This window comes from Pogonomyrmex barbatus, unplaced genomic scaffold (assembly GCF_055798465.1).
Source record: "Pogonomyrmex barbatus isolate J1 unplaced genomic scaffold, ASM5579846v1 scaffold22, whole genome shotgun sequence".
Taxonomy (NCBI): domain Eukaryota; kingdom Metazoa; phylum Arthropoda; class Insecta; order Hymenoptera; family Formicidae; genus Pogonomyrmex; species Pogonomyrmex barbatus.
Window position 1 is genome coordinate 1,064,498 of NW_028297119.1, and position 23,200 is coordinate 1,087,697.

Consider the following 23,200-nt stretch of genomic DNA (forward strand, 5'->3'; position numbering starts at 1 on the left):
ACGTTGACAAAAATGACTCCATAATCATAGACAATGTGAGATACAATGGTACACCAGGATTGTACGAATTGATCTTCAAGAGACTTCCCGATGACGCGGTTTTTAGGATGACAAATAAACGTATAAAAGTATATTGTTAACAACAAATGCTCATAGACATGGTCACAGCGCCCATAATCCCATCAAGGGTAATAGGGGATCCAAGTATATTAACATCATCGCTCCACTCGTATCTACGTATGGAAGTAGCGGGCGTAAAAAGGGTGCAGGCGTGAGCAATATACCAACCGCCATGAAGTTAAACGACAACAAGATCGATTACGTGCATTGGGACGATCCTAACGAACTGGTGGATCGACTCCTATTGCTCGACGCTTCGCACTGAGCTGGTAACAACGCTCACGACAACGAGATGCTGTCGATCATCGAGGAACTTCGCGAAGCCGGCATTATTATAAATTAATCGCGTATCGACGAAACGAGCCAGTCGATTAACGTCAGTGAGGAAAAAAACAATTTTAAATTGTACATCTTATTTACTATTAAACATCGAAAAATGCGATCCGATGGACGTGAAGAAAATATTAGCTCCGAGAGGCGATGACTCGTTGAGGAATTGCACGCTCCGACGAGAAGAAATTTTCCGCGAAGACGTGTCATAATTCGGGAATACGACGATCTGTGACATCGTCGAGATGTCAGCCTGCCACAGATCATCGTACTCGAGTTTCAACAGAGATCGTCACTACATACTCACCGTCACCAATGTGTTGAGCAAGTACGCCTGGGCCGTATCGCTCAAGAGCAAGATCAGAAGCGAGACGGCTAACGCTATCGCTAAAATAATTCGAGAGAGCGGAAGATGCCCGAGAAACTTGCAAACGGATATGGGAAAGGAATTTTACAATGCCGATGTGCAAAAACTCTTGAAAAAACACAACGTCAATCATTATTCCACGTATACGGTGTTGAAGGCATCGATCGTCGAGCGATTCAATCGCACGCTTAAGAACGACATGTGGAAGATGTTTACGCTCAACGGCACTTATAAGAGGGTCGACGCACTACCGCGTCTCGTGTCAGATTACAACGCGCGCAAGCATCGCACTATCGGCATGCGACCCGTTGATGTAACTCCCGCGATCGCCAAAAGACTCTTGGATACGGTATACAGCGTGATAAAGATCGCAGGTCCAGCAAAATTTAAAGTAGGCGAATCGGTACGTGAGCAAGTACAAGACAATTTTCGAAAGAGGTTATACGTCAAATTGGACCACCGAGGTGTTTAAGATCGTTAAAGTGCAGCGTACTAATCCCGTACTAATCGCGGAAAATCGGTCACGAGCGCGTTCTACGAGCACGAATTGCATCGCGCGACTCATCCGGACGTGTATCTCGTGGAGAAAGTACTACGCAGGGAGGGAGACAAGGAGGAAGACGTCAAGTGGCTGGGATTCGATAGATCACATAACTCATGGATAAATAAAAGCAGTGTAATTTAATTCATTTTTCTTATTTTTATAATGTATTAAAAAAATAAATATACATTGTATACAAAGAGTTTTTATTACTTTTTTCTTCCATTACATTTTTTAAACTATACATGTATGCAACTTACGAGATCACATGTAAAACTACATATATTATAAACAATATATGTATTAAGTCGAGTATACATTAAATAAATCGAAGTATACATTAATAAATCGAAGAGAGAATTAAAGCTAATTCCTTAGCAACCAGGATCTTGGTTGCTATTATAAATTTTATATATAAAATAAATTTTATTGTAAAACTACATATAAAAACTATAAAAAATACATACATTTATACTACATATATAACAGTATCGTATCGTATAAAACAGTATCGTATAAAACTACAAGAATACATACGTTCATACATACATACATAGATATGATACATAGGTACGTACATACATACATACTTGCATATATGCATATATATAAACTATATAAAAAATATAAAAATATATGTACATTGTATAAACATGTGTATATATATATATATATATATATATATACACACACACACACATACACATGTACACACACACACACACACACACACACACACACACACACACACACACACACACACACACACACACACACACACACACACACACACACACACACACACACACACACACACACACACACACATATATATATTACAATGGAATCCGCCAATGTCCCCACGGTAACGTCTCCGTCAAATCCGGTACGATGTATCGTTTGTCGTCGTACGGACTCAGAGCGATTTTCGACTAGGACACCGTATATACTTGGTGTAGCTTGGATCTTATACATGACTGGCGACGAGTCATTTCGATCTCTTCATTCAAGCACGGCGTATAATCGACAGTTATTGTTCGCGTTACGACGTTATTCTTTACATATTTCGCCTTTTTAATATCTTTTCTGCTGTCCACCCTCACCGCGAATATCTTCGCTCTGAGTCCGACGAATTCCGTCATTATCGCACCGTTATTCTCATCCTTCATTAGACCGAGTACTTTTTTATTCACGAGAGGCATCCCGTACGCGTTGTCCGGTGGATAATCACTCGTATCGAATCTAGCGATATCGCATTTCATCGTCTCGTACACATCGTCACATTCGATGTGATATACGAGACTGTCCATGTCGGTGTACATTACTTTACATTTCTCGCGATACAGCGGTGACATGTATTCGTGGTGAAATTCGTACAAGCAGATTTTCGATATGTCGAGTATACACATACCCACGTAAATCGGCTTGTTGAATTTCACCTCGAGTTTACGCAGTTCGACGACGATTAAGTTTCCCGCAAAGACGCTGCGGCTGTGGAAATTTGGTTTCCCGATCATTGCCTCCGCGCCATACCGTCCGTCCCATTTGGTCAAAAGTTTAACATCGACGTGATTGCGCACATTTTCCATTATTTTACCGAATACCGCGTTGTTTATTAATTTGTACAAATTTTTTTCGAAATCGTTTTTCGTACACGTTTTAAAGTGTGTATTGAGTTCGATGTAATCACGGAGCCAGGCGGATTGAGCAAATTGTAGTACGCGATGTATCTTTGCGATATGAAGACCATGGCGCGTACATTGCTGCAGGTTGCGATAATGGATGACATACCGCTTCTTATCGTATAACGTTGCGAGAAGTTTATCCTGCCGCGTGCCGGGTGGTTTATCGCGCATCGGACAGAAGGGTAGATCAGTGTGTCGATCATGCAAATGATGCGGATACTCGAGATCGACCTCGAGAATATAACCCGTAGACGAATCCGGAGCGATCGCGCTCGCGTCAAAGTTCTCAACGTCTTCCATCCATCGAAATTCGGCATAGGGCAGCGGTTGACACATCGCCCATCCGTACAGATTATTTACGTCAAAGTACATAATGTATGACGACGGTTTCAACGGATCGTACGAACGCATGTACTTGTTATTGGCCTGCGCGTATCTGCCGGAACATGACCGCCGCGTATACCGCGTTCGATAAACATAACCATATCGATGTCGGTGAGCAACTCAAATTTTACGCGCGTATGTTTCAACATGGCGTTCTACGTGAAACCTGGCAATGTGTAATAATGCGCGGGATCGAGTCCATAACTCACGACGCAACTTTCGTGGAAATTTTCGAAAACGTCGGCCAATAACAAGACATCGGTTTTGAGATATAGATCGCTGTATTCGCCGAGCGTTCGGATGGAGAACCGCTGCCAGACGTCGCGGCATGCGCGTAATCGTTCTCCGACACCATGTCACCGGTCAACGAGCTATAGAACGATTAGCGCGATAGTAGGCGCGTGTCCTGCAACTTGTCCGCGTGATCCACGTATTCGTACGGAAAGACCTTTGCGCGTTAACAAGTCAAAATCTTCGTTTGATACCGTGAAAAATTCGGAACGTAAAATTTTTAATTTTTCTTTCGTTGGGAAAGATGCTAATTTATCAAGGCTGGTATTTAAAAACTTGTACGAATCTATGAACCGCAAGCGTACGCAATTTCGCGAATCTGATCTCTCGGTGGTATCTTGAACATGTTTTGTAAACGAAATATATTTTTCTTTTTTCTTATCGGCAGCACGTCCTGCCTTCGAACGCCGTAGCTATTTCCGTGATGATAAAGTGCGCGTCATAACCGGATAAGTTGTGAAATATTATGGGAATGCAATATGAACCTTTATAATTTAGATTACAATTTGAGTGCGCGGGATTATGGTAACAACCGGTAAGATGGCAATGATCGCGTACCCGCGTGTCGTCCGACGCAAATGGTTTCTCGCAAATGTGACAACGCGTCGCGCTACGATATGCCTCCCACTGCTTTCTCGACAACGTTTCCATGGAGACATTTGCGGATAGCAGAATTTTTACTTGATGCGCTAAGTCTTCGAGTTGCCGAACGAACCATGCAACGCAGTTTTCGCCGCGATGAAATCGATATATCGATAACACGTCGTCGTACGAACATCGCACGTAGTATCCGATGCTAAATACCTCGTGCTGCTGGTAGGTGTACGATGCGTCTTCCCTCTCTGCCGATTCCGTTCGCCATAGTACGCACTCCAAATCCACGTAAACGATGAATGGAAGTCGTTCCTTATTCGTGTGGTTCTTGAATTCGAGCCACTTGTCGTCTTCGCTCGGCAGTCGGATGGCGCAGTTTTTCGTTCATCTTTTTGCAGTCCGTTGTATGTGACTGTAATTTTTCAGACGAACTGAAGTAATGTAGGCATCTGCAAACGGAAAATATGACTTTTTTTACTAAACAGTTTTATAAGAGAATTTTATAAGAGAAATAATAAAATTTATTAAAATACATACCGGTCGCAAAAGTATTTCTTATGTCCGTATTTATTCAGTTGTGAGCTCACAAGACGGGACAGATCTTTGATGTACGCAAAGTGCCCCGCGTTGTCGTCGCGCGGATCCTGCACGTACAATAGATTTGCGTGCTTCTCCATCTTCCTTGATGTCAGCCATATCGGAAGAAGCTCCTTTTCCTTGATACCGTAGACGTTGATTGAGATGTCGTTGAGATGTTCGAACTTCTTAATTTGGTTCAACGTCATCGGAAACGTAATGTCCTGCAAATTTAACACTGTCGTATAATGCGGGTACGACAATTCCCGATTTGTATTCCTTTCAGCCGGATGCAGAGCCGCGATCACCGACCACGCGAAACACGCATTGTCCTTGGATCGTACATTGATCACCGCTCGCTTTAACATAATTTCCCGCGGTTCGATGTAACATCCCGCGTGCATTGGATTATATTTATTCACGTTTACAGTCAAATTTAGAATTCACGACAACGCCCATCCACTGTCGCGTTCTTGGAATTCTTCGAGCGACGCCAACGTGGGTTCGATAACGTACTGCTCGTACCACTCGTCCAAATTTGACACTCGAAAGAGTTCACTATTTTTAGTGTTTATACTTTTGTTCGCGCGTTTATCGCCCGTCACAAACTCGCCGTTAAATGCAGTGTTCACTTTCACACTATCGTGTCTTTGTAGAATATCTCGCACTCGCTCGAGCACTACACCACCAGCGTCTTCTAAAAATTGTCGCGGCTCGATATAGTCCACATTGATCACCGCACCAGTCAATATACGGTTTTCAAATGCCGTATCAATCTCTCACCAAACGAGAGATCCAGTGTCTCTACTCGCGTACTCACCATCAACGTGCACGAAACGTCTTTCTAGTTGCACTTTTGCATCCGCGAGTCGTGCGATTCTCGCCACCGCAGATTGTCTATTTGCAACGGTGAGTCGAGGACGCTTAACACAGCTAAGTTCCTCGAATTGTTCGATGCACTCCTCACATCGTTGCAACCACGCGAAACACTCCACCAAGGTAGCGACAGTGCACCCTTGGCTGCACTGCTCCAGCAGCTCGCGTTCCACTCACTCTAGGTGTTCCATATTGCAAAATCTTGATTTTTTTAAATTGTTGTACTATCTCATCAAAACAATTTTACATTTTTTTACTTTCTTTTTTTCTTTTCTCTATAGCTGCTTTAATTCGAAACCAGTATATAAAGCGTTGTATTTCCGACATGTCCGGAGATTGATGGCAATAGATCAACCATATATGATTATCCTCGCTTCTTGGAATTATCTCTGCTACTTTTTGCCGCGAGAGAGGTAGTAATATATTATATGCGTGTCCTCTATAATGATAATATGTGCACGCTTCCAAAATTATTTCCGCTCTCTCAGAAGGAGCGGAGAAGCAGAGAGTCGAATTGTAGCGTCCTGTAACTCTTGGACGAGGAATCGGGAAATGGGGAGTTGGGGTATAGTGTCTCTTTATAAAATACACCGCCACGTTCACTGGTAGATGAGAGATTGAATCCCATAATAGAGAACTTGTTAATTCTTCCAATGACCTTTCCATATTGTTTTTATATCACATCACACTCTTCCACTTGTATAGGCCTCGTTCACAATGTTGTCTTTTTTTCAATTTGTGCAAATGGGGCACATGTTGCATGGCATTATCATACAGACGGACTGTTGGCAATTGGAGCAAAATCGGTTGTTTAGCGCATTGAGAGTATCTATCTCGTGCTTCCTAACGGCATACAATACTCCAATGTCAGTGTCCGCCAGACGAACCATGCATTCGGCACACAGAGTTAGTGCACCACCCGTTGAATAATAAAATTGTATTGAACAATACTTTTTATTATTATTCAACGCAAGAAGTTCCAAACGGGTGACAATTTTTTCTGCATAATCCATAAGGTCATCACTTTGATCACTTATGTAATTACTATCGTCAGACAATGCGTGCTCTTCGTCTTCAATATCAATGTCAATATTGTCAATATTGTCAATCTCTATTTCTTCTTCATTTTCAAACACTTCGTCCACTATATTCACAAAGTCTTCCTCATCCATATTAAACACATTTTTTATATTTAACACATTATCCATTTTCACCGTCAACTATTTTTTTCACACACATTAGACTTCCATCTACTGTGATCCTGCACACCCCATGACCCATTATATATCATCGACAATTTCTTTGTCCCTTTGTCGGAGCATCATCATAGGTCTCCTCAATTTGTTTATAACAGCCGGAGTATCGGCGCTTCTCTTGACACGCCGCGACACGTACGTCGATTTCTACGAAGAGCTATCTTTTCGCGGGCTCTTTCTAGAAAAAAAAAATTTGAACGTCATCGCGCTCCTTTGCGAACATGTCGCTACATGTTTGATTGCAACAATGAAATTCCTAGAAAAAAGAGGGGAGAGGAAGGGAGGGGGTTAACGGTTTGCCATGTCAAAAATTTACGCGATCAGTTCTCTATCGAATGATCTGCATGACAAAAGAGGTACTTCGCTCCTTCATCATTCGAACAACACGCAATGTATTTCGCCAAAGGAAGCAGCGCACCGTACAATGGCGAAAAACAAAAGAAGGAATGTAACGCGTAAGTTTCAACTGCATTTTTTTTATTTTTTTCTCTTTTTTTCCAATATTGTGCAATATTATATATTTAATTTCCACAATATTTCGGTGGAGCGTCGCGCGGTGCGCTTACTGAGCAGACGTTACACTCTGACGGCCACGGGTTACAAATATTTGGAAATTGGAATCAACGTTGGTCCACCGAGCATGGAGATCGCTCTGGGAGATCATCGGGGACAGAAATTGATACTGTCTCTCGAAACGTGGAAGGGACTCTACGAGCAGCGATGGAATATCTATAAATTGCTGTTAAACGATTACAAAGATAATTTTATAAGCGTCGGACCGTTAACCGTCAGAATTTGTCTGATGAACGACGTTACACTCGTACGTCTTGAATCTTTGAACGTACGCGTAACGATGATCGAATCGACGTTATGTCGAATGTTTGCTCTGAACGAATGTATCGATGTGACGTTCGATCGACTCGTCAGATTCGTCGATACGATCGATACCAGGTATACGCGATTCTCCAACATCGTCTGTTGTAACAGATCCCGAGGAAGTGCCGAATGCGATACGCGATTGCGATATCTTCGATAGACGTCAACTCGTCGATTGCGAGCTGTTAGCTTTAGTTTTTAGTGTATAAGAAAAAAACATGTGAATAAAAAAATTTCACACTTAAAAATGTATTCAATTTGTTTAAAAATATAAACATATATAATATGCAAAAAACATGTATTTCTTTCTTCCCCACTATAAAATAATTAGAAAAATAACATTCGCCATAAGAGATAGAGAGAGAGAGAGAGAGAGAGAGAGAGAGAGAGAGAGAGAGAGCCTCAAAGATAATAGATATACGGAATATACGGAAGAGATAATAGATATACGAGAGAGAGATATTTATTTTTTACTCGTTGGCGGCGGCGGCGGGCGCGGTAGCTTCACCCCCCCCCCCCCCCGGTCTGACGTCATGTCCACGCGTCCAATTTTTTATATCATCTTCGTTATTTATCTTTTCGTAATTATTTATCACGGTGCTGAAGGCATCAATCGTCGATTCAATCGCACGCTGTTTACATTCAATGGCACTGGATCGCCCAACACGTGCCGTCCCGCCCTCCCCCCTCCCCAGAGCTCCTCGGTTGCGCGCTGTTCCCGCCCGCACACCCACACCCTCCTCAACGCTTCTGAGTTAGAATCGGTGTAGTATTACTACTGGCTTCGGAGAGATAGCATTCTTCTCCGTAGTCTCGGCAAAATAGGAAGGCTGGGAAATCTCGATCGAGGCTCGAAAGCACCCTGAGTCTCGCTCGAGACGGAAACTGATGCCGACTCGTCCGACGAGCCGGTTTATATACCGCTCCGGTTTCTTCTACTTCTACGATTCTCTTCGATGGGAAAAGTTCCTCACTGGTGGGGATTACACAGGTGGTGGCGCTCTAAGAACCCCTGAGTCGGCCCTTGAATTAGTAACGGCATGCGTGCCGTTACAAAGTGTTAATATTCTACAGATTGCATAAAAAGTCCTCAATCAGTAAAATATCTGGAAAACAATATATTTAAGAAAAATGTACAAAAATTAATTCAAAAACATGTACAAAAATCATAAATTTATAATAAAATGTGAAGGAACTCTCAAGGTTTTGAGATATTACATAGGTCTTTCCTTATTACTCCTGTATATAATAAGGGAAAAATCAAACCTTAAGCAATTAGCTGCTCTATAGTCAAAGTTAAATAAACAATGTTTCGTAAATACAATAATTTATTTTTTTAACAAATAACAATTTGTTTTTAATTGTCCAAAGTATTTAGTATATACGTTAACATATCGTCAAAATATTTGACTGATGTTAACGGTTTAATAAACTCATTGCTATTTTATTATTACTTTTAATATTATTATTATTATTATTATTATTATTATTATTATTATTATTATTATTATAAAACTCTTATTTAATATTCAATGTATTGTATTGATTTGCTCTCTCGCGTAAGAGCGTTAGAGCAATATGAAACGAAATTCGTGCAAAGAATCGAGCGCATTGATGGGTACGGATAGCGTGTAAACATAGGGATTTATAATTATTTCTCAAGAATAATATTTCAGAAAATAAGTTTATCATATATGATTGAATTTGTATAAAAGTAATCTTTAATTTGATCATTAAAAAATTTCAAAATTAAAGATATAGATGGAGTGGTAGAGGAAACTTACAAAAAAGGTTAAAAAAAATCTTTTTTATTTTCTTTATAAAGTATTTTTGAAACGATTTAAGTTTTGTATAAAACTTTTTTTTTCTATCTGTTATAATTTTGACGATATTCGCTTTGAAAGAAAAAAACCGATTTTTTTTTAAAGAAGAGTTCATCTTTAAAAAAAATGATACATGCAACTCAGCACTTATAAAAAAAATGTGTCTCTTATTTTTATCTATATTTTAACATGTGTCTCTTTTTTTGTCTATATTTTTGTCTATATTCGAATTTTATTAAATCGAGGGGAGGGACACTTGGTTGTGTTCCCTTGTTAGTAAATATATTTGGTACTTACTCGCCTTTGGGTATTTGTATTGTAAATTTTATAAATTCCAATCGTACGCGTTCCAGATGTTGCGAGTCCTGCATGCCATAGATAAAATAACGACAAACGACTTTAGGTATATAAGGATATGGAAAATTTGGACTAACTACGAATCCTGACGTTTCTTTCTTGCTAAGGATCTTTTGATCGCATTCAGATCCACGGATGTGTTCGCCCTGGTATTCTGTTATGAAATCTATGTAATAAATGAAGTAAATATCGATCAAGATTAGTAAGATTTATGAGATTTCATATAGTAGACAAAATAATCATAATCATCTCACCTAAACTAACAAAACTCTCCGAAAATTCGAAGATACCTTTGAATCCTCGATTTTGTGTATTTGCCGTGCGCTTTAATGTAATAAACAGCACGAACAAGCTGTTTTCTGAAGAATATAATACTAAATTTCGTTGCTGCCCGCAATATGTACCAATAACTGCAGTAGAATTATCGAGACCATCATATACTTTTACGTAATCTAGTGGACAACTAAAAAATAATTTTAAACTTTTCTATTAACTTATTATACTATTATAAAGAAAGATAGCAATATCAGATATAAATAAATTAAAAAATGAAAAATATTCTATTTGGAGAAAAGATAATAAGATATATAAATATTTAGAGAAAAGATAAATCAATTAAGTCCTAAATCTCTTCGAGCTTTTCTGTTTTAAGTCATATTTCGAGTCTACCAAAAGTTTTGCAAAAGTGGCAATTGATATTATATTGCAATTGATATTATATATATTCTCAAATATATTCACAAGACTTTCACAAATATTATTTTCAAAATTGTATTGTGTTTTACAGGTTCCGTCATATCGTGAATCATTGTTAGTATTAATATTTCGTGAACATTGCAGTTTATTTCATCAGCGCGAGAAACAATTGAATTGAGTTGTCCCTCTAGAAGATTTTCTTATGAACAGTTCAAAATAATCACTTCTCTAAAAGACATAACCCTAATTATATTCTGAAACATTTTCTTTTTCCGGAACTTAGTTTTATAATATATTATAATACTAATGATAATACACGCATATATTCATTCAAAATTCAAATTCTTATTTTTATTAATATTTTATTTATTAATTCTTATTTTTATTGCTAACTTTAACTTAAAAATGATATCTAATTATTTGTCGCCGTGCTTTCTAACGTTTCTGATAAAAAAGATATAAGAGAAATTTTTATAAAAATGAAAAATTAGCAAAAATAATTGTGCAAAGAATATTTACACAATTACAATAAATTACAAGAATATTTGCATATCGAATTTGAAAAAATAATTATAGTATTTTTCTTATGAGAATCACGGCTGTGATTCTTGACACAGTTAAGAAGTAAATCAAAGCTAATCACGGTTTGCAGAATATAAACTATCACTACGCCAGAAATTTCGTTGCAGAAATTCGACAATTTTATTTTGTAGCTTCTAGAGAAACATAAATAAATTATTTCACGTTGAACCAATATACAAAACAAGAATTTATTTTAATAAACTTTTATTACTCTTGAAGTTTAACGCAGAGATCATTAAAATCTCCTTTTTAAATTATTATATTTAAAATGCGTGAGTGAGAAATAGAGAGAGAGAGAGAGAGAGAGAGAGAGAGAGAGAGAGAGAGAGAGAGAGAGAGAGAGAGATTTTATACTTAAGATCAAACTGATGTCAATATCAACCTCTTGAAATTGAACAACTTTTATTTAAAATATGTTTTTCTAAAATAACTTTTTAAAAATATTCAAATGTCTCTTAATTTAAATGTTTTACTTGTATATTAATTGATAATTATTAATTGATAATTTATTTATAACTTATATAGTTTTTATGTTATATCCATTCTGTTGTAGAATTTGTTTCAAGTGGTAAAATTTGGGTTGGATAATAACGTGGCGTGTGGTAATAGTTGCGTTCAGCACAGAAAACAACTTTGCAACTGTTATAAAATTCTTTAATATAATTGGTTTTTGTCCTTAATTCGTCATGGATCTAAATGTATAAATCAATCATATTGAAGAGTCTTAGAACAATTGCAAAGTAGTGCTTTTTCTGTTGAATGCAGCCATTTATTTCTGATGAATATAGGATTAAGATATAAACACATCTTTATATAAAAGAACATTAATATAATATATAGAGATAAACATTAATATTAGAAATAAACATTAACATTAGAAATAATATCAGATTGCTCCATCAGCACAATATCAGATCATTAAAACAGAACAACAAATAATTTTTTACAAAATACCACCACAATATAGCCACTTACAACATATTTTCCAAGAAAATAGAAAAATTCTAAAGATATAGCGAGACATTAGAAACAAAATTATCTTAATAATTTAAATAGAGACAATAACAATAATTAATGTGTTTGATTGTCAATAAAAATAGTGCAGTTGGCAACAGTAAAATTTACTAGGACTGCGTTCCGTTTCTTTGCCAGCAAGTGAAGTGGATCCCATATGTTACGAAACATTTTGTACACACACACGCACTCACGCCGGATGCACGCACGCACACACATGTGCATAAACAATTCATGTTTTAGGTGTTAGATGATATTTTTTGAAAAAAATATTGGATAAAACCATTAGCTGTAGCATGATCGAATATTAAAAAATTTGAACAGACACCATTAACAGATAACAATGATAAAAATAAATTACAGTCAGTAATTATTAAAAGTAACTATTAAAAAAACATTTCTTTATTCAAATATATATTTTTCTATTATATAATTAAATAGTATATTTTATATATAAAACAAATAAAGATCTCAATAACTGAAACAAGAACGAATTATTAATTTCATTTGAAGGAAAGAATTAAAAAGAGGAAAAACTACTAATTAGAGTAATGCAAATAAGAGAAATAAAAGAACCTTTTTTCCCTAATAGCGAAGAGATTTTCTAATTTAATAAGAAAATATTGTGTGTTTAAGTGTTTTTTATATAACAGAGATTATTATGCTTTAGAGAATATTATGTTTTGTATATAAAAACTCAAATAACTTTTTATATGATTTATTGTATTTATTTATTTTTTAAACTAGGACTTCCGTTTCCGGTCGTGTAGAATAGAGTTGGCGAATATTTGTAAGAGAGTGTGTGGTGCGATAGTGAGAGATGGAGTGAAGGGCAGAGAGTGTTTGTGCGGAGAGAGAAGGAAAGAGAGAAGGGAAGGGCATAGGAGTGGAGGGAGTGTAGGGCGAAAGGCGAAAAGAGAGAGGAAAGAAGTAAGGGAATTGAAGTTAGATAGAGGGGTAGGGAGGAAAAGTGGTAAGAGAGTTGGGGGAGAAAGAGTGGGGGATTAATAGTGAAAGTCACTAGTAGGATCTGTCTTTGGTAAGTGGCGGCCGCGGAATAAGTAATGAGATAGAGAGGCGACTGAGGGTAGAATAAAGAACAGTCGGCATAGAATAGATAAAGTAGTGATGGAGAAGACGTTAGCAAGAGTGGGTAAAAAGAGAAGCAATAGCAAGGGGGGAGAGTTTAGAGGAGCAGACAAAGAGGAGAAGAGAAGTATTAGGGAATGACTCGGTAGATGAGACGGAAATTTTTAAAAGAAACAAGAAGTTGGGAAGATCGCCGATAAGAAAAAGAGGGAATGAGGAGTTGAAAGAGTTAGTTAGGCAGTTGAAGGAAGAGTTGAAAGAAGAGTTAAAAGAGGTGAAACAGAAGATAAGAGAAATAGCGGATGCTTAAAAGGAAGCGGTGAAAATAGAAGTAGAGAAGATGAAAGAGGATCTGAAGATGAGAGAGGAGAGATGGAACAAGGAGAGGGAGGAGTTAAAAAAGAAGATTGAGAGGATGAAACAGGAGTTAGAGGAATTAAAGATAGGGAAAACAGAGGAAGGCGGAAGAAAGGAGAGGGAGGGAAGTGAAGAACGGTGTAGGAAGAAGGAGGGAGAGAAGGAGGAAAGAAAGAATAAGAATGCTAGAGAGAAGATATGAAGAAGGAGAGAGGGGAGAGAAAAAAGAATATTTTGTTGAAGAGATTGAAGGAAGGAGAAAGAGGACTGAAGGAAGGAGGTGATGAAGAGAATAGGAGTAAAGGTGAAGATGGAAGAAATAAGAACAGTAGAAGCAGATAGGAGGGAAAAGGGAAATATGATGATTGTGAAGGTGGGAAATGAGGAGGAGAAGAGAAGAATAATGCAGAATAAATGAAAACTGAAGGAAAAGAATATATAGATAGAGGAGGATCTGATAGGATGAGAAGAGAGATTAGATGGAAGGTGATGCAGATAGCAACGAAAGAGAAGGCAGGAGGCAGAAGAGTGAAGTTAGGAGAGAGGAATTTGGATTGAAGGGGAATAGTGGACATGGGATGAGGAGAAGGAGGAACTAAGGGACGAGAGAGAGAGAGGTTGGAGTGAGCGGAAAGATAAGGAAGAACAGGAAATGGGGAGGCAAAGGGGAAGGGACAAGAGGAGGGGATACAGAATCAGGAGAATAACTGGGAGGCGAAAAGAGGGAAGAAGGGGGGAAGAGTAAAGAGTTGATAGAGAGTAACAGGGGAAAAAGAGAGTTGTATGGAGAGAGGAGGGAAGAAGAAGGGGATAAGAAGAAGACAATACAGATGGAATTAAGTATAGCATTTTGAAATGTGGCAAGTTTAGGGAATAAGGATATTGATTTTTGGAGGGGACTGGATGGGATGATAATGATGCTGATAGAAACGTGGGTAGAAGGAAAAGACTGGGGAAAAATACAGGGAGAGATTGCCAGTAGGATATGAATGGAGCGTACAGGAGGCGAGAAGGAGGAATAGGAAGGGAAAAGCAATGGGAGAAGTGATTTTGGGTATAAGGAAAGAGTTGATGGTGCGGGAAAAAGAAAATTCGAAAAAGATAGAAGGAATGGTGATAGGAAAAGTGAAATATGATAAAGAGATTTTAAGGATAGTGGGAGTATATATAAATGGGGATATGGGAAGAAAATTAGAGGAGTAGATGGAGGGAAAAGAAGATGAAATAGAGACGAGATTGGGGGGGATTTTAACGCAAGAACGGGGAGAGAAGGAGGGAGGATAAGCTGGAAAGGGTGGGAGAAAGAAGAGATGAGAAGGAATTTGAGAGATAGAAAGATGAATAGGGGAGGAAGGAGGTTAGTGGAATGGATTAAAGAAAGGGCTTGGTTTATTTTGAACGGAGGAATAAAAGGGGATGAGAAAGGGAACTGGAGGCAGGGGGGAATCGGTAATAGATTATGTCTTAGCAAAGGAGGAAAGGACGAAGGAGATAGCACGCTTGGAAATAGGGAACCGGGTAGACTCGGACCACCACTCAGTGGTATGGATGAAGGGAGGAGAATATGAGAGGAAAGGTAGAGGGAGGATGAAGGGGAGGATGTAGGGGAATATGAGATGAGGAAGGAAGAGAAGCATTTAAAGAGAGGTAGAGCTTAGGGAGGGCATAGGGTAATATACAAGAGATAATAAAGGAGTTAGGGCGAAGGATAAAGAATACGTTGGAAAGGCAGGAGGAGAAAAGGAAGAGGAAGAAGAAAGAATGGAAAGAATGGTGGGATGAGAAATGTGAAACGAAGAAGAGAAAGATCAGAAAAGCGCTGAGGGAATAGAGGAAAGAACATAGAGAGAGTCAGGAGTATAGGGGGGAGGAAAGAGAGAATATAAGGAGCTGTGTGATAGAAAGAAAAGAGAGGAGAATGAGAAATGGAAAAGAGAAGCAGAGGAGGTGAAAATGGAGGACAGGTATGGAGATTAGTAAATAAAGAAAGGAAAAAGATAAATGGGGATATAGGAAGGGAGGAATGGGAGAGGTTTTTTAAGAATCTACTTGGGGAAATAGAATGATATGGGGAGAAAGGGGAGGAAGGAGAGTTGGAGAGAAGAGGGATATAGATAGAAGAGAGATACGTAGAGTGATTAGAAGGCTAAAGGACGGAAAGGCGATGGGAATAGACGGAATTCCGAATGAGGTCTGGAGATATGGCAGAGAGGAAATTGAGGAGTGGATCTGGTGAGTATGTAATAGAGTGGGATGGAAGGCCGGAGGAGTGGAAGGAGGGAGTGGTGGTGCCGATAGTAAAAAAGGGGGAAAGGGTGGAGGATTACAGGGAGGTAACAATAATGCACTGTACAAAATATACACGGCAGTGTTGGCGGAGAGGCTAAGGGAGGAAGTGGAGGAAAAGGGGTTGATACTACCAAATCAGGTGAGCTTTAGGAAAGGGATGGGAACAATTGATAATATTTACGTATTAAACTACATAGTAAATAGGCAGATTGGGAAAAAGGGAGGAAAATTAGTAGCATTGTTTGTAGACCTAAAAGCGACGTTTGATTCGGTGGATAGAAAAGAACTGACAAGAACGAGGGAGAGAGGAGTGAGGGAGGGGTTAGTGGAGAGAATAGAGGAGATTTTAAATGAGACTAGGAGCAGAATAAGATTGGGGGGACAAATAGGGGAAGGTTTTTGGACGGCGAGAGGAGTGAGACAGGGATGCTCCCTAAGCCCCATGTTATTCAATCTGTTAATAGCGGATTTGGAGGAGAAGTTAGGAAGAATAAAATGAGGAGGGAAGTTGAGAGAAGGAAAGATATACTCTTTGGCGTATGCGGACGATGTGGTGCTGAGGAGGGAGAAATGAGGAGTATGATGGAAAGGTATTTGGAGAGATATTTGGAGGAAAAAGGATTGGAGTTGAACACAGAGAAAACGAAGATTTCAAGAAAGGCAGAGGCAGGATGAGTAAGGTAGGATGGAAGTGGAAGGGGAGAAGAATTGAGGAAATGAAAAAGTTTAAGTACCTGGAGTACAAGTTGCAGAGAAATGGGGGTCAGGAAGCAATTCCAGCGAATACATGAATAAATGATAAATCACTTTTACATATTATCTAAAAAATAACAGTTTATTGCATAACAGTTTAGTAATTGTTCGATTAAAATATTCTATAAAATATATTTATTATTTCTTGATACAAAAACATAAATAATATTGTTACGTCCAGTGAATTCCGATTCTTTTCTTTCCCAAAAGACGAATAATATCATTTTCTTTATATAAAAATATTGATTTCTTCTTCCATTAAGATACTGAATTATACTGAATTTCAAGAAACAAGAGAAAAATTTGCAACCGCTCTGACTATTATAATGATACGCTTAATTTGAAAAGAAAATTTAAAAGAATTTTTAATAGCATATGTAAAGAATTATTAGTCCCGAGTTAGAACCGTCGCAAGTCAAAATACTGTCACCTTGGCAAGCAAAAGCGAAGGAGATATCTAATGTAAACATCCTACCCTCACACACGCACGCACGCACGCATGCACGCATGCACGTACGCACACATGCATGCCCGTCCGCCCGCACCTGAGAATTCCTGCCACCGCTATTGCCTCTCAATCGCCCTTCAAGATTCAAACGCTGACCATCTCATATAAATAGGGCTACTTCCAAATCGCGGCAGCATTATTAAGATTTTCATTAGTGTCACTTTCATCCATTCAACCAATTATTTGAACTATTCGACTGCACGAAGATCCCAACTTTCTGAAGAGAAGTCGAGACTCGTTCTTTCGAGATAATCACCCCAGTTAATCAACAGTGAGTTCTACATTTATTAATTACATCAATCAATTATAACTCTCAGATTTTTATTTCTTTTCTCTGCTCCATGACACTTTAATCTTCCTCTTCTGTCCTTTCTTTTCTCTTTCTTTGAACTGGTCTGAGCTATGTGAAACTCCCATTGTTCTTCCTCTTTCCTTTCTCTTTCTCATTGAACTGGTCTGAACTATGCAAGGCTCTTGTTATTCTTCCTCTCTCTCTCTCTCTCTCTCTCTCTCTCTCTCTCTCTCTCTCTCTCTCTCTCTCTCTCTCTCTCTCTCTCTCTCTCTCTCTCTCTCTCTCTCTCTCTCTCTCTCTCTCTCTCTCTCTCTCTCTCTCTCTCTCTCTCTCTCTCTCTCTCTCTCTCTCTCTCTCTCTCTCTCTCTCTCTCTCTCTCTCTCTCTCTCCCCTCCCTCTCCCTCTCCCTCTCTCCCTCTCCCTCTCCCTCTCTCCCTCTCCCCCCTCTCCTCCCTCTCCCTCCCCCCTCTCTCTCTCTCATTGAACTGGTCTGAGCTATGCGAGACTCCTGTTGTTCTTCCTCTTTCTTCTCTTTACCTCATTGAACTGGTCTGAGCTATGCGAGGCTTCCGTTTGTTTTTTTCTTTCTCTCTCATACGCAATTCACACCTCTCTTCATTTATCAATTCTTTTTCTCGTAGTGAATCAAACAGAAGTCCCAGTTTCTAAAGTTTGACAACGCGATACTAAAAAACGATCTCATCGTTGTCGTTCTGGCGAAGGATCATTGGAATTAAAGTCAGCGCCGAATCAAGAAATCTAAACAGATATCGAAATAGCAGATCGAATCGTCAATAAGCTATTACTACTCCTGAATCTTTCCTAAACCAACCTTCAATATCTTCATCTAATTCTATTCCTCCTCCACCCCTGTATAACATCAATATCAACCTAGACCACACCAATCGCATCTAGTTATTCACCAGTGCATCCATCCAATGCAGAATACCTAATCGACTTTTATGCCCTATCCCCAGATCCTCTATTTCGAGATGGCGAATCTCTTGACCTCTTGAGGATTTAGAAGACGAAGAATTTCATTCTATAGACCTAATCATTTCATTCCCTAAGGAATATCAAGAATACTCCCTTCCTTAACCTTCATGTAATCCTTTTGTCATTATACACATATTATATACGATTTTTATTATTATATAATTTTGTAATTTTTCTTTTGTTTGCTTATTATGTAATCATTAGTTTAAGTTAACCAGAGAATATTAATTGTATTACCGGGTAGGATCATACCAAAGATTCGTTCACTCATACATTCATATTCTCCCTCGTAAGAATCCAACCCGATGCCCTCCGCACTTATGTATTATAACACCCGCGATATCACATATACACATCTACACAAATATTTGTTCTCTTGTTTCTTTCGCTCTTTTTATATATATCTTTATTTTATCAATTAAAATCATGTTTAAATTTTTATTTTTATTTTTATTTTCTTTAAAATCCTCGATTTCTTTTCCCCATCCCATTGATCGCACGAGGTTTTTCCCTGGTAATAAGAATTAAGTTTCTTTATCAAAAAACGACTGACATCTACGAACATACATCTACAGTGATGCATCATAGCGATTCTTTATCGTTAATCCAGTCAAAGGAACAAGCCGAGACATAAACAGTGCGTTGACTCGAAATCACGTTTCCATGCCTGACTCTCGAGAGAGCAGCTGTTCGTCCTTCCGAGACCATTCAATCCATTTAAATTCTTAGTTCTTAATTTTATAATTTACTCTGGGCTGGGCGTAACAATATTTTTATTTTTACGTATTACTATACAGAAAATTTATCTTTTCTATATATGTAATTATTGATGTCTTCTTTCAGCCTAGATATGTTTATGTGCATTTCATCAATAATGTCCAAAACTGGAAAATTCATATGGAAAATTCATATGTGGATATTTATCTAAATATTTTCAACTTCATAGGTAGGCCATTTACCATAATAAACTGATTTCGTATATTGCTCGAACTCCCTTCGTACTAAACCATATTGTTGATTCAGACACATTAAATCGTTTACTTACAGAGCGGAACGAATCTGATGTTACTAAGACATAAATAATAATTAATTTGCTTTACGACATCAATGCTCTCCTTTGAATGGAATAATATCCAATTTTGACCCAATTAAATATACCAAACAATAAAAAATATTGCGTTCCATTCCGTAATAAAATATTCTTCTATTTCCTTCTATAATAAAATATTTCATCTATTTCCATGGTGAAGCGGATATTAGAATATTGAGTGTTGAAGAAATTCAAGAATTTTCATAGTTCTGCTCTACCATGTCTCTAAATTACAAAAGAATCGTCTACATAATGGAACCAAACTTTAGGTTTCTTGGGCGCTTTGCATAGGGCTTTTTTCTTGAAGTTCTCCATGAAGAGCTTCTTTCTTGAAGTTCTGCATGTTAGCTATTACAGGAAAACATTTACAGACAGAACTTAACCACTTGAAATTAACCCTACAACAGAATGAACACGACAAAAAAGATATAAATAAAATAATCAACAGACATATAAACAAGACAAGAGAGCAGATGCACAAATATCACATGATGAGACAGACAGAAAAATCCTCTCCATCCTCCCATATATAAAAGAAACAACCGATCGGCAGGAAAAGAAATACAACATCCGAACTATCTTTAGATCCCCCCCCCCCCCAAAAATAGGACAAATCCTTTATCTGAGACGATTTTCCTCTATGAAAATTTTGTCCGAAGCTTACATTTTAAATTATATATACATATGTACATATACATTTGGAATACATTACGTGATTTTTTATGCTAAAAGAAACAATTTTTTCCTTTAGCAAAATTGCATGCGATGAGTAATTTTTACAATAAATCAAATTAAAAGTGACGAATGAGCGCGCGTATGTGCGTAGGGCCGACGCGCGTTCCTCAGGTCGGCGCGGCCTAGTACCTAATCTTTGATGACTTCATGTAGTATATTGTTTAAAATATGATAAAAATAAGTATTGTTTTCATCCTTTAACGATTTAATAAAAAAAATATCTGCTTTCGTAGCGTCATCATGAAATAAAAATACATATAATAATATGGTGTATAATATGGTGTGAACTGAGCATTCTATTATTTTAATTACTGCGCAATTGAATATAACAATTAAAAAAATACTAAATTTAACGAATTATTTAAACTTCGTTAAATTTTTTGTTAATTTTAATTATTCGTTAATTTCTTTTTTTCGTTTAATTTATTTTTTAATTATTTTTTATTTTGCAAGATTTGTCATTAAATATACGTCGAATAATGTCAGAAATGTTCTAGCTTATGCAAGATAGTTTTATTCACAGAGTCAATGCCTGCATACAAATAAGAAGATTGCATTTCGAACATCTTTTATAAATTTAAACTTTTAATCAGTCTTTTTCAGAGCTACAACTATTATTACTAAAATTTACGAATATCTCAGTACTGCACAAATGCTACTCACAAATGCTTACGAATTGTTTTCTATTTTATTGTTTAACCGTGTAATCAATAGAATGTTTTCTTTTAACGGAATATGTTAAACGCCTACCGAGAAATTGAACTTTTGAACTTTTTAACAATTATAAATAATTTAATTAAATTGTTTTTTATGAAGGAAAATTTTTTGCAGAGCATATACGCAATATGTATAATATTTTAAATACGGTTATTTCAAAATATTTAAAATATTTTTATAATATTTTTGACATATTTTTAAAATAATTATTTACATAACGTCTACATTATAATTATAAAAATTATTTATTTTATCAAATATAATTTTGTAACGGAGCGCATCCCTCCGCTCTGTTCCTCCTCCGATTTTCCCTCGACCATTCTATCGGAGACCACCGACCACGGAGTGCGGCAGTGGCCGCAAAAGGCGTTACGCCTATTTTTCTAATCTATCTAAATTCGTGAAACTCATTCGTGAAGCATCAGAATATAGCGAAGGGAATGCCGCGAAAACACGATTGTTTTCTCGGTATTCCCTCCGCGCCGCACTACACGCCGTGCCAGCAAACGCTAACGCGCCCCGCGCCACACCAACACCGCGTCACGTAAGCGAGCGAGCGTTTCGCACCGCGCCACGACCACGTCTACAAACGCGTAACTGATCCCACGCCGCGTCGTTACCTTACCGCCGAACTCCTTTTCCTACTCTTCCACATCCCCGCTCCAATTCCTTATCATCCCAATTATATCCGATTCTTTTTCTCCGCTCCTGTGGAGAGGGATGCTACCCCCGAGATCGATCAATTCGACCGATCCGATCGAAAAATATCGAAGTCGATCTCGAGTATAAAAAGGCATCGCTCTCCACAAAAAAAATCATCCTGTTCCGCGTTCCTTCCTGTTCCTGTCCCTTCTGAGAACATATCTCAAGGAAAGCGAGTATCCAAACCGATTCCGGTAGAAAGCCTAAGATCTGTTGGGGCTCTCCCCAACGCGCCAAGTTCGCTTAGCCTAGCTGAAAACCATCTCCGAAACCTTTCACGGCAAGCCGAGAGCTGCTGGAATCTCCCCAGCGCATCGAGTCCGCTCGATCCAATTCCGCTGTCTCCGAATTCCGCCGCCGTATATCGGGGTGCCCCCCGATACCACCGCACTCCCGTCCGACCGATTCCAAGCACCGGGGTACACCCCGATCAGCCGAGCACACTCGGCAAAGACACCGACGCCTCCGCCACAGCTGGAGCTCTCCCCGGCTGACCGAGTTCACTCGGCATTCTTTATACAGACGAGGGGCACACCCCCCGTCAACCGAGCACATTCGGCAGAGAACGGGCATCCTTGTTCTCCGACCCAAGCAATCAGAAATCTTCTCGCGGAAATTCTACCCTCGCGATAAAGACAACGTCCGCGTTCATAACACGCACACGCGATTTAAATCGCCCGAAGATTAAAGGTCCGCGACAACACGTGCGACACCGCCGCCCGCCGCGTATGCCCCGCATTATCGAGTTACGCGTAGCGATATCAGTATCGCGCCGACCGCCGGAGCGACATTTCATCCGTGAGAAGGAAAAACTGTAAACACGCCAATCATCGTCTCGCCCATTTACGGCCAATTCTATTCATGTTCTACCTTGTTATTTTTTTCTTTATTTCAATAAACTACTGTTATAATATAATCTAACTTGAATCTCTACACCAAAATTTTGTCTCCAATGTCCTCGCTTCCCTATCTGGTAACCGATCGCTATCCGCGCGAGAAAGCAAGACCGTTTTATTTTTTCGTTTTTACTTTTCTTGTTTAAATAATTTTAACTTTTTGTAATTTTTTTAACTTCTCTGGTACAAGAAATAATTTTACACATTTACGAAATATAATATGTGAAAAAGTTTCAAGATATCGGTACAATTGTTATTAAAATTTTATGAGATTATATAATTATTGTAATATTATAAAGATAAATAATAATAATTTTGTATAATCTTTTGTTAATTTTTCTGAGAAAATAAAGAGAGAACCAGCTCTCTCAAAATATTTTAACTTATAATTTAAATATTTTATCTTTA

General features: G+C 38.2%; 2 protein-coding genes across 12 annotated transcripts in view; both read right to left on the reverse strand.

Moving 5' to 3' along the window:
• Positions 1-23,200, reverse strand: part of LOC105427296 (chromatin assembly factor 1, p105 subunit) — a 798,730-nt gene that overhangs the window by 417,111 nt on the left and 358,419 nt on the right. For 9 of the 11 annotated variants that reach the window (XM_089078296.1, XM_089078305.1, XM_089078301.1 and 6 more), the window contains 2 exons: positions 10,331-10,539; positions 10,017-10,242 (listed from right to left, as the gene is read on the reverse strand). The exons of the other annotated variants lie outside the window; for them this stretch is intronic. In XM_089078296.1, the coding sequence (XP_088934422.1) occupies positions 10,017-10,242; positions 10,331-10,539 (435 nt within the window). The remainder of the gene's footprint in view (positions 1-10,016; positions 10,243-10,330; positions 10,540-23,200) is intronic. 11 annotated transcript variants of the gene reach the window in all.
• On the reverse strand, positions 4,626-5,292 carry LOC105422917 (uncharacterized). Its single transcript, XM_011632498.3, has 2 exons — positions 4,850-5,292; positions 4,626-4,761 (listed from the first exon to the last, which is right to left on the reverse strand). The coding sequence occupies exons 1-2, from the start codon at positions 5,290-5,292 to the stop codon at positions 4,626-4,628; spliced, it is 579 nt and encodes a 192-aa protein (XP_011630800.2).